At 40.2% G+C, this 12,863-nt stretch overlaps 2 protein-coding genes across 2 annotated transcripts in view; one reads left to right on the forward strand and one right to left on the reverse strand.

Annotated features, from left to right (window-relative positions):
- The window catches only part of nt5dc1 (5'-nucleotidase domain containing 1), a 673,759-nt gene that overhangs the window by 126,839 nt on the left and 534,057 nt on the right, over positions 1 to 12,863 (forward strand). The gene's annotated exons all lie outside the window — the stretch shown is intronic.
- LOC140194180 (uncharacterized) overlaps positions 1 to 12,863 on the reverse strand; it is a 70,690-nt gene that overhangs the window by 54,707 nt on the left and 3,120 nt on the right. The window contains exon 3 of the mRNA XM_072251687.1: positions 1,922 to 1,972. Coding sequence (XP_072107788.1) covers positions 1,922 to 1,972 — 51 coding nt within the window. The remainder of the gene's footprint in view (positions 1 to 1,921; positions 1,973 to 12,863) is intronic.

A 12,863-nucleotide genomic window follows, 5' to 3' on the forward strand; every position in this document is an offset into this window, starting at 1 on the left:
TGTTCCTATTCAATGTAAATTAATCAACTGCTCCACAGAAAATGAATCTTAGGGTTGTAGGTGATGACATGTATGCACTCTGATAATACATTTTACTTTGAATTTTGGACTTCGAACTTTAAGATTAATTATCAAATATAAGGTAATAACTTCAAAGTCCTTGGGTTGATTTTATGAACAGGGAAATTAAGGAAGGAACCTTTCAAGCTGAACCTTTGATCATTTTTGCTTTCACAGCTGCTGGCACCTCGCTGTTAAGAGAGCATTGTCTTTCTCAGGTTTATAATAAACAAACTCATGCTTGCTCATGTTGTATTCCTTTTGTCATGGTTAGCCTAATTAGTATATCTATGCATTTGTTAAATTCCTTTCCCACCAATATAGCACTCTTTTATGAATTGTGTATTGTTTGCAAATTTAATGAGTTTCTGATATCTTGGTACACATCCTTGGTTAAGAACTTTTGGTCCATCCTACAACCTGGTGTCAAGTTTTTTTTCCCTCTACTTCCCAATCAATAACAAATTTATATCACAAGGTTAATCCTAATTTCAAGTATTCCTCTAGTTTTCATTATACTCTTCTGAGACAGTACTTGAACTTTCAAGAGGAGCCTTCCCTTTCTTCCATGGTCTTCTGTCCTCTCCCATCAGATTCCCCCTTTTCCAGCCCTTTATCTATTTCACCAATCAACTTCCCAACTCTTTACTTCACCCCTCCACCTCTCCCACGTTCCCGCCTTGTACTACTTCCTCCCATTCCCCACCTTCTTAGTCTGATATCCCTTTCCTTTCCAGTCCTGACGAAGGGTCTCGGCCTGAAACGTCGACTGTACCTCTTCCTAGAGATGCTGACTGGCCTGCTGCGTTCACCAGCAACTTTGATGTGTGTTGCAAGATATTTTTGCATTTGGTATTGTAGGAATTGTTGAGAAAATCCAGGCTGAAGATGTGGTGCCTACCAGCATATATTGCCAAAGAGTGTTCACTGACTAAATTCAACGCAAGTTCCATGTGTGGATGCCAGCCAACTTTAGTGCTCTTGCTTGGCTTGGAATGCATACATGCAAAATAATTATTATTGATAGTTTTTGGTAACTTATCAAATACTTTCTGGAAATCAGTATCGACAACATCCTGGGCGCACTAGTGCCCACCATGCCAGTGACTTTTTCAAAATATTCAACTAAGTTTGTCAAACCACGCTAGTTCTTTTTAGCAATTGATTCTTGATTCTTGAATTGATAAAATTGATTGCCTGAAAGTTTGTCATCATCGATATCCAACTAATTTTCTTTCCCTTAGTTAAATAATATTGATTTTTTAAAATCCTAACACAATATTCCTGAACCCAGAAGGTTTTCTCAAAGGCATCTTTCCTCTAGTGTGATACTTGGGGTTAACAGGAGTTCAAAGTGATCAGTAATTGAAAGATGAGGTCTGGTAAAATTATGATCGCCAGTCACGTAAGCTGGTGCTGACTGTAATTGCTCAAAAGGTACAGTATATTTTTTTACCTCCTATCGTTCAGAGAATCAGGACAAGAACCTAAGCATGGACTTGAGGTACGGTATCATATCTGTCAAAGTAGATAAAAAATGCAAATTCTGGCAATCAGAATTGTTAAATAAATGCAAAATATGAAAAGATATTCCTGATTTGCAATTTTATTCTCCATCACATTTCAAATTCCAATATTAGGAAAATGTTTGAGCAGATTAAGATTGCACCTCAAACAAATCCTACTGGAAATGGACAGGTAAAAAAAACACAAAACCTGACTAATATTTAAAATTTCTGATGTTATTTCTTCTGATGTTTTGTATCTAAAATTGGTAATCAACGCTTTTGCTATAGGAGAATAAAATGAGTCTTCATCAATGATTAAATTTATGGTACAGGCAAAATTAAAGCTTACTTACTTTCAGAATTGTCATCAATCTTGAATGCATACTTTCCCTTTACTTCATGACCTATTTTATGAAAGAAACAAAGCAATAACCAAAAGCATGAGTTTTTTTAATTACAGTTGATATAAATATTAAGAGGAATGTGTTTTAATTGATCTTTGTGAGTGAAGAAGGGTAATAAAATATTTTTATTTGCATAGCTCATAATATGATTAATGAATGGATCTTACTTGCAGAATTAGAGTGGCCATTGTTTCCATATCCTTTTACTTCATTACCTATTTTGAGGAAGAAAAACAAAATAAGGTTGTTGTTATTTTTAACTCCTTCCCTTCTCTAAATACAAGATCTCATAACATTGAAGAGAGCAGCGCAGGAACAGGCACTTCAGTCTCTGATGTCTGCACCGGTCGTAATGCCAAACTAAACTAATCCCATCTGCCTTCAAATGATCCATATCCCTTCATTCCCCACATGTTCATGTGCTGTCTAAATGCTCCTTAAACCCTATTATGTGTTGCTTTCCACACTCGTGCTGTCAGGTACCTACACTCTGAATGTGTGTAAAAAAAAATATCCTTCACACCTTAAAGCTTTTCCTCTAGTATCTGCTATTTCTGACCTGGGGGAAAATGCTCAGACTATCTCTGCCTCTCATAAATTTATAACTCGGAATTAGTTTATTATTGTCACATGTACTGAGATACAATGAAAGGCTTGTCTTGCATATTGTTCATACAGATCAAATCATTACACAGTGCATTGAGGTAGAACAAGGTTTAAAAAAGAGAACAGGATGAGGAATAAAGTGTAGAGCTCCAGAGAAGGTGCACTACAGGTAAACTTCTATCAGGCCTCCCCTCAACCTTTGTCACTCCAGAGGAAACAATCTAAGTTTGTTTAGGCTCTCCTGCTTAGCTGATAATTTCTAGCCCAGGCAGCATTCTGGTGAACCTCTTATGTACACTTTCCAAAGCCTCCACATCCTTCCTGTAGCGGGGCGTCCAAACTGTGCAAGGGTCAGTTGAGGAAAGATTTGTAAGGTTTAACTCTCACAAATATTTGTACATTTTAGTTCTTTTGAAGACGTTAGATTTGGCAGGACAGGAAGAGTTTATAACCTTAATGATAAGATATTTTTAATTCTGCACAGCTTCAGGTAAAGTTAGGAAGTTGAGGTGATTTTGGAGATCCAACCAAGAAAAAGAGATAGGTAAAACATGTATGTTAGACTGAGTTTACTTCTAGGCTGTAACACAGACATTAAATCCAGTGTTGCACCAAAGTAACTTTACAGTTTTATTAACAAGAGAATTATAACTCAAGTCAAGTCACTTTTTATTGTCATTTCGACCATAACTGCTGGTACAGTACACAGTAAAAATGAGACAACATTTTTCAAGACCATGGTGCTACATGAAACAATACAAAAACTACACTGAACTATGTAAAACAACACAAAAACTATACTAGACTACAGACCTAACCAGGACTGCATAAAGTGCACAAAACAGTGCAGGCATTACAATAAATAATAAATAAGACAATAGGCACAGTAGAGGGTAGTAGGTTGGTGTCAGTCCAGGCGGTGGGTATTGAGGAGTCTGATGGCTTGGGGGAAGAAACTGTTACATAGTCTATACTAAATAGACTATAATACTAGAATGACAAGATAATGAGGCATATGGCATGCTTGGCTTTTTTGGGAGGGGCACTGAGTAAGGGAGTCATACTGCAACTATATAAAACTTTAGTCAGACCTCATTTGGAGTATTGTGTACAGTTCTAGTTACTGCATTAGGAAGGATGAAGAGAAACTGGAGATAATGCAGAAGGGGTTACCAGGGTGCTGTCTGGCGTACAGGGTATGAGATATAAGGAGTGGTTTGACAAGCTTAGGTTGTTCTCCCTAAGTGTTTTCAAAGTTCAAAATACATTTAGTATCAATGTATGTATTCTATATACTGTACAACTTTGAGATCCATCTTCTTGCAGACCAAGGTCAAACTTGATAGAGGTCTTTAGAATGATGAGAGGCATAGATAGAGTAGTCTGTCAGAATCTTTTCAGCAGGGTAGAATTGTCAAATACCAGAGCAAATGCATTTAAGACTGGGAGTTTTTTTTTATCCAGAGCATAGAAAGAAACAGTTTGGTGGAATTAGATAGGGACAATGATGAAAGGAATGGAGGGATTTGGACAATGTAGGCTATTTATTTATTTAGAGATATAGCACAGAATAGGCATTTCTGACCCTTTGGGCTACACTGCCCTACCAACTCCTGACAACCCTGACAATCTACAATGACCAGTTAATCTACCCAGTATGCCTTTGGACTCTAGGAGGAAACTGAGGCCCAGGGAAAACCCACACATTCCATGAGGAGGACACACAGAAACTCCTTACAGCAACTCTGATGTCCTGAGCTGTAATAGTGTCTTGCAAATCTTTATTCTACTGTAGGGCCCATCTTTGCTAGGACCTCTCTTGTTGTAATGAATGTGGCATCAAGATCAATAAAACAACATGGGCCTAATGGCCTGTCCAGTACTGTACTGTTGTGTGTTCTATAAGTGGGCAGCAATCTTGATCTGAAGCCTGAAAGGGCACTGTACTCGCATTTAAATATTTCCTTTTGTGAGTCTTAAATTTATGATTGGCGATAATTGCGCACAAGAGAACTCCAAGCTAAATTGCATATATTTTAATACAAAAAGTATTGATGAACTCAAAGCTTTAAGTAAACAGGATTCCATCAGTGAGATATGGTCGAAGGAACAACAGAGGGGTGGATAAAAGGGAAGGAGGTATGGCACTGTTAGTCAAAGAAGCACTATTGATGGGAGATATCATAAAATGCTTCTCAAGTGAGACCATGTAGGTTGACATTAGGAAAACGAAGTGTGTTGTTGTTTTGCAGGGGCTATGTTACAGACCTCCTAATAGTTAACAGAACATACGGGTTTGGATATGGAAACAGAAAACTTAGAGCACAGTACAGGCCCTGCGGCCCACAATGCTATGCCGAACGTGTACTTACTTTAGGAATTACCTAGGGTTACCCATGGCCCTCTATTTTTCTAAGCTCCATGTACCTATTCAAGAATCTCTTAAAAGACCCTATTGTATCCACCTCCACCACCGTCACTGGCAGCCCATTCCACGCACTCAGCACTTTCTGCGTAAAAGAAAAACATACCCCTGACATCTCCTCTGTACCTACTTCCAAGCATCTTAAAACTAGGCTTTCTCGTGTTAGCCGCTTCAGCTCTGGGAAAAAGCCCCTGACAATCCACACGATCAATGGCAGTCATCATCTTAAACACCGCTATCAGGTCACCTCTCATCCTCTCTAATATAGGCAAGTATCAGAGAGATTCAATAAAATAAACTAATATACTGTGGGATTCTAATTACCCAAGTATTAACTGCAATTGCATAAGCTTCAAATGCTCAGAAGGGATTGAATTTTTGAAGTGTCTGGGAGAACATTTTCATGCAGTATGTAGATAGAACAGTGAGTGAAGGAGTATTACTTGACCTTATCTTGCGGTCAAGTGGGGGGGGGGGGTGTCTGCAAGGGATCATTTTGAAGATGGTGACCATATTCTGTATATCTTCAAGTAGGTGTGGAAAGAGATGGAGATGGACCAGCATCGTTCGTTCGTTATGTGCCATGCCGTATGATATGGGCGAACATTGGCAAATTTTCTACAGAAGTGGTGTGCCATTGCCTTCTTCTGGGCCGTGTCTTTACAAGACCAGTCTTTTATTAGACTTTTGGATAGGTACATGGAGCTTAGAAAAATAGAGGGCTATGGGAAAACCTAATAATTTCTAAGGTAGGGACATGTTTGGCACAACTTTGTGGGCCGAAGGGCCTGTATTGTGCTGTATATTTTCTATGTTTCTATTTCAGCCATTATCAATATTCTTCAGAGATTGTCTGCCTGGCATCAGTGGTTGCATAACCAGGGCTTGTGATATGCACCAGCTGCTCAAAAGACCATCCACCACCTGCGCCCATGGCTACATGTGACCCTGATGGGGGAGCTAAGCAGGTGCTACACTTGCCCAAGGGTAACTTGCAGGCTAGAGGAGGAAAGGAGCACCTTACACCTCTTTTGGTAGAGACATATCTGCAACCCACCCTGGAACAGTATTAAGGTATTAAACTGAGGAAAGATCAATTTCATTAATATGAGAGAACCTGGCAAAGATGGATTGGGTGCATCTACCTGCAGATTTGATTCATCTGCTCATTGATCAGCTTGTAAAGAAGGAATAGCAAAATTTCAAGGCCAAGATTTTCCATTATGGGTAAAAGCTAGTGTGGAGGAAGTGACAAGTAAGAATAGGGATCCTGAATATTTAGGGATGGGTAAAGAAGGTTGTACTTACACTTGGATAATAAATGTACTTTGAACTTTGAAGTAATAAAAGTGCAGGAAAATGCTTTAAAAGGAAACTAGGAAGAGTATGATGGACAAAAGAAATCATAGGTAGTCAGAATTAAGGTGAATCTAAAGGTGCTGAAGAAGAATAACCAGGGCGAAAAAGTAGGGCACAATTAGACAACTTGAGCAATCTGTGTGTAAAGCCAAAAAGTATAGGAGTGATCATCTATACATCGTTCACAAAGGAAGTAGACTTTGGAGAATTCAGTGATGAATGTTCAGTGCAGGTCTCCAGGAATAAAGAAGAAGATACATGAAGATGGATTAATTAATGGCCACACACACACAAAATGTTGGATGAGCTCAGCAGGCCAGCCAGCATCTATGGAGGGAAATAAACAGTCAGTATTTCGGGCCGAGAACCCTCATGCGGACGTGAGGAAGCTAGGTCAGGTGTGAATAGAACTCAAGGACATACATTTTGGGTAAGGGGAAAGAATTTAGGGGGACCTTTAAATACTCAGAGTGTGTCTGAAATGCAATGCCAGAGAGAGGGGTAGAAACAGAGTTGCTGATGGCATTTAAGTGTCCAGATAAGACAAAGAAAGTCACAGACCAGGTGCTGGGAGATAGGATCAATAAGGGATGGGTTCCCACAGTAGACAATGAGCCAAAAGGTCTCTTTCCATGCTGTATGACTCCACATTTTTTGTATTAAAGATCAAAAATTAAAGAACAAAATTTTCATTCTGAGTGTTGCTTGCTTTTATTGTTTGCACAATTTGTTTTTTCTCTCTGCTCATTGGGTGTTTGTTGGTCTTTTTTTCGTGGGTTCTTTTGGTTTTCTTGTTTTGTGGCTGCCTGTAAGGAGATGAATCTCAGGGTTGCTTAATTTATACATTGATAAGTGTACTTTGAACTTTGGTATGTGAGCATTAGCTGTTCTTATTATTGCCTTTTACCATCCAGAATTACACGTTAATAATAATGCATTAGACATAAACTGAATAAGTTATTGCTCTTTTGAAAAGTAAGAAGTACGTGTGAAAATATTACAACTATGCAATAGTTTTACACAATTTATTGGATGTAATAGACTTGCAGTCTGTAATCATGAAATTGAATAGCTAGATCTGACTGAACCAAATCGATTATCAAAACAACACACATACAATGCTGGAGGAACTGAGCAAGCCAGGCAGCATCTATGGAAAAGAGTAAAGTACAGTCAACGTTTGCATTGTGTGTGAGTGTGTGTGTGTGTGTGTGTGTGTGTGTGTGTGTGTGTTGCTTGGATTTCCAGCACTTGCAGATTTTCTCTTGTTTGTGATTATCAAAGCAGTTTCTATTTACACAACACACATCAAAGTTGCTGGTGAACACAGCAGGCCAGGCAGCATCTCTAAGAAGAGGTGCAGTCGACGTTTCAGGCCGAGACCCTTCAAGTCTACAAACATAGATACATAGATGTCTATAATGTTAGGAAGCATCTTTACATGATGGTTTGTCAACTATTTTTGTTTGTAAATTGCGGTGGATTGGGTTCCTGATTCATTTGGCACAGATGGTATGGATTACGTTTGATACCTTGAACCTCCAGTAGTTCATCATTGGGATGACTTTTTTTCACAAAACGACAGCATTATTTCTTTCTTAAATTACAAGTACCTGGCATGCTTCAATGTGTGGATTGTTATTTTTGAAAAAAAAAACATTCTAAAAGCACTTCTGACTTTTTTGTGCGCTTTAATATTGATTTTAAGGTACTTTTAATGGAAAAAAACTTTGTAGATTATGTATTTATAGTGTCTAAAAATGGAATTTTCTGCATACCAAAACCTGATGTGGTAACAGAAGACAAATTGGGAAGTGACAGCTGGTGCCTATCCTTAGGCCAATGTAACTAATGTCTGCGGTGGAAATGTACGTAACCACTGCCATTCGCCATTTCCTTTTGGAAATCACTGAGAGTTTTACACGTCCTACAAGTGTCATAGAATACGAACTCAAGACATTAACTTCTTCACAGGATTTTCTAATTTCATTAAAGCTAATGTAAGATAGTAGGGAAAACTGGGAAGCAATACACTATAGTGTATTTTGTTGTTAAAAGTAAAGCAGTACTGCTCATAATATGATTGAATTCATACTGCAATTTGAGAGGGAGGAGCAGAAGTCACATGAATCAGTACTACAGTGGAATAAAGGGAATTACAGAGGCATGAGAGAGGTGCTTGCCCAGATGCATTGGAGGAGGATACTGGTAGGGATGAGGACAGAACAGAGGTGCTCAAGTTTCTGGGAATAGTTCACAAGGCGCAGGATGGATATTTCCCACAGAAGAAATTCTCAAATGGCAGGGTTAGCCAACCGTGGCTGATAAGGGAAATTAAGGACTGCATAAAAGCCAACGAAAGGGCATATGATGTAGCAAAAGTGAGTGGGAAGTCAAATGATTGGGAAGCTTTTAAAATCCAACAAAAAGCAACTAAAAAAGCTCTAAGAAGGGAAAAGATGAAATATGAGGGCAAACTAGCTGATATATAAAGCTGGATACTAGAAGATTTTTTCAGTTATATAAAGAATAAAAGAGAGGTGGTGTTGATATTGGAGCACTAGAAAATGATGCTGGTGAGGAAGTAATAGGGGACAAAGAAATGGCATATGAGGGGGAGGGGGAATGTCGACTCAGACGATGAGAGGCCTGCGTCGGGCATTTTCATGCCTTACAAGGCGCAGATTAGAAGTCTGTGGGGCGTCACTCCTCACACAGACTAGAGCAATGTGTGATTAAGTGCCTTGCTCAAGGACACAAACACGCCGCCACAGCTGAGGCTCGAACTAGCGAGCTTGAGATCACTAAACAAACGCCTTAACCACTTGGCCACGTGCCCAACACAATGAACTCAATAAATACTTTGCTTCGGTCTGTACTGTGGAAGACACTAGCTGTATGCCAGGTCTGTGAGTGTCAGGGAACAGGAGTGAGTGGCATTGCTACTACAAAGGAAAAAAATTTAGGAAAACTGAAAGGTCTTAAGGTGGATAAGTTACCTGAAGAGATAATGGATGCATTGGTCATGATCTTTCAAGAATCACTTGATTCTGGCATTGTCCCGGAGGACTGGAAAATTGCAAATGTCACACCACTCTTTAAGAAGGGGGGAAGACAAAAGTGAAGAAATTATAGGCCAGTTAGCCTAATCTCAGTGGTTGGGAAAGTATTGGACTCCATTATTAAGGATGAGGTTTCGGAAAACTTGGAGACTAATGATAAAATAAGTCAAAGTCAGCATAGCTTCTGTAAAGGGAAATCTTGCCTGACAATCTGTTAGAATTCTTCGAGGAAGTAACAAGCAGGAAGACAAAAGAGAGGTAGTGGATGTCATCCACTTAGATTTTCAGAAGGCATTTGATAAGATGCTTCACATGAGGCTGCTTAACAAGATAAAATCCTATGGTGTTACAGGAAATATACTGGCATGGATAGAGGAATGGCTGACAGGCGGAAGGCAGCGAATGAGAATATAAGGGGCCTTTTCTGGTTGGCTGCCAGAGACTAGTGGTGTTCCTCAAGGGTCAGTATTGGGACCACTACTTTTCCAATGTTTGTCAATGATTTAGATAATGGAATTGACATTTTGTGGCAAAATTTGCAGATCATCTGAAGATAGGTGGAGGGGTAGTTAGTGCTGAGGAAGCAATGCAATGGCAACAGGTCTTGGACAAATTGGAATAATGGGCAAAAAAGTGGCAGATGGAATACAGTGTTGGGAAATGTATGATAATGCATTTTGGAACAATAGTGCAGACTATTATCTAAATGAGAAGCTACAAACATCAGAGGTGCAGAGGGACTTAGGAGTCCTCGTGCAAGACTCCTAGAAGGTTAATTTACAGGTTGAGTCTGTGCTAACGAAGGCAAATGCAATGTTGACATTTTTTCAAGGGGAATAGAATATAAAGACAATGAGATAATGCTGAAACTTCTTAAGACACTAGTCAGCCGCACTTGGGATATTGCTAACAGTTTTGAGCTCCTTATCTCAGAAAGGATGTACTTTCATTGGAGAGAGTCCAATGGGAATGAAGGGGTTAACATATGAAGAGCGTTTGGTTGCTTTGGGCCTGTACTTATTGGAATTTAGAAGAATGTATGGGGATCTCATTGTAACCTACTGAATGCTGAAGGCCCGAGATAAGGTGGATGTGGAGAGGATGTTTTCTCTGATGCGGGTATACGGAACTAGAGGACGCAGCCTCAAAATTGGGGTGACCTTTTAGAACAGAGGTAAAGAGGTAAGAGTGGTGAATCTGTGGAATACTCTGCCACAGACTGTAGTGGAGGCCAAGTCTGTGGGTATACTTAAAGCGGAAGTTTCTTGATCGGTCAGGGCATTGAGGGATATGGTACTGAGAGGGCAGGTATATGGCATTGAATGGGATCCAGGACAACCCATGATGAAATGGCGGTGCGGACACAATGAGCTGAATGGCTTAGGATGGCCTGAAGGATCATTGCTGACCAGAGTCACCCCAACCACAGTCTATTCCAGCTGCTACCATACGCGAAACAGTACCGCAGCATAAAAGCCAGGACCAACAGCTTCCAGTACAGCTTCTTCCACCAGGCCATCAGACTGATTAACTCATGCTGAATTGAGTGATTTGATGTTACATTGACTGTTCTATTTATTATAAATTACTATGATTGCACTTTGCACATTTAGTTGGAGAAAAAATGTAAAGAATTTTACACCTCATGTATGTGAAGGATGTAAGAAATAAAGTCAATTCAATTCAATTTTAGTTTTAACTACCTCTGATATGTTGAAAGGCTTTCCTGTAGTCAACCCTATCTATGTCTGTTGTAATTTTATATACCCTAATCATGTTCCCTTCTTGGCCTCCTCTACTACTGGAAGAACAGACATAAACTCTCCAGTGATGTACTGGTTGGTAGGTTAATTGGTCATTGTAAATTGTCCCATGATTAAGCTGAGCCAGGGGTTCCCAACCTGGGTCCCTAACTCCTCAGTTAATGGTAAGGTTCTATGGAATTCAAAAAAAAGTTGACCCCTGGGCAAGAGTTAAATTGGCAGCTGCTGTGTAGTACAGCTCAGAATGCTGGAAGGGCCTATTCTGTGCTGTATCTCAATAAATAAATAAATAAATAAATACACAAGTTTCCAGGATATATGGGGAAGTTGAATGCAGACCCTGCTGTTGGTGAAGCAATGGAACACAGGTACTAGATTGAGTTGGAGCCGTAGATGTTGCAAGCAGAGACCAAGTGTGGAAGAGACCATAAGACAAAGGAGCAGGAGTTGGCCATTCGGCCCATCGAGTCTGCTCCGCCCTTTTATCATGAGCTGATCCATTCTCCCATTTAGTCCCACTCCCCTGCCTTCTCACCATAACCTTTGATGCCCTGGCTACTCAGATACCCATCAATCTCAGCCTTAAGCACACCCAATAACTTGGCCTTCACTGCCGCCTGTGGCCACAAGTTCCATAGATTCACCACCCTCTGGCAAAAAAAATTTCTTCGCATCTCTGTTCTGAATGGGTGCCCTTCAATCCTTAAGTCATGCCCTCTCGTACTAGACTCCCCCCCCCCCCCATGGGAAACAATTTTGCCACATCCACTCTGTCCATGCCTTTCAGCATTTGAAATGTTTCTATGAGGTCCCCCCCTCATTCTTCTAAATACAGTCCAAGAGCGGACAAACATTCCTCATATGTTAACCCTCTCATTCCCGGAATCATTCTAGTGAATCTTCTCTGAACCCTCTCCAACGTCAGCACATCCTTTCTTAAATAAGGAGCCCAAAACTGCCCACAGTACTCCAAGTGAGGTCTTACTTATAGAGCCTTATAGAGCCTCAACGTCACATCCCTACTCCCATACTCTATTCCTCTAGAAATGAATGCCAACATTGCATTCGCCTTCTTCACCACCGACTCAACCTGGAGGTTAACCTTGAGGGTATCCTACACGAGGACTCCCAAGTCCCGTTGCATCTGAGAACTTTGAATTCTGTCCCCAGTTAAATAATAGTCTGACTGTTTATTTCTTCCGCCAAAGTGCATAGCCATATACTTTCCAACATTGTATTTCATTTGCCACTTCTTTGCCCATTCTCCCAATCTATCCAGGTCTCTCTGCAGACTCTCTGTTTCCTCAGCACTACCGGCCCCTCCACTTATCTTTGTATCATCAGCAAACTTGGCCACAAAGCCATCTATTTCATAATCCAAATCATTGACGTACAACGTAAAAAGAAGCGGCCCCAACGCGGATCCCTGTGGAACACCACTGGTAACCGGCAGACAACCAGAATAGGATCCCTTTAGTCCCACTCTCTGTTTCCTGCTAATCAGCCAACGCTCTATCCACGTTTGTAACTTTCCAGTAATTCCATGGGCTCTTGTTAAGCAGCCTCATGTGTGGTACCTTGTCAAAGGCCTTCTGAAAATCCAAATATACAACATTCACTGCATCTCCCTTGTCTAGCCTACTTGTAATTTCCTCAAAAAATTGCAATAGGTTTGT

The sequence above is a fragment of the Mobula birostris genome, chromosome 2 (assembly GCF_030028105.1).
Source record: "Mobula birostris isolate sMobBir1 chromosome 2, sMobBir1.hap1, whole genome shotgun sequence".
NCBI classification, from domain to species: Eukaryota; Metazoa; Chordata; class Chondrichthyes; order Myliobatiformes; family Myliobatidae; genus Mobula; species Mobula birostris.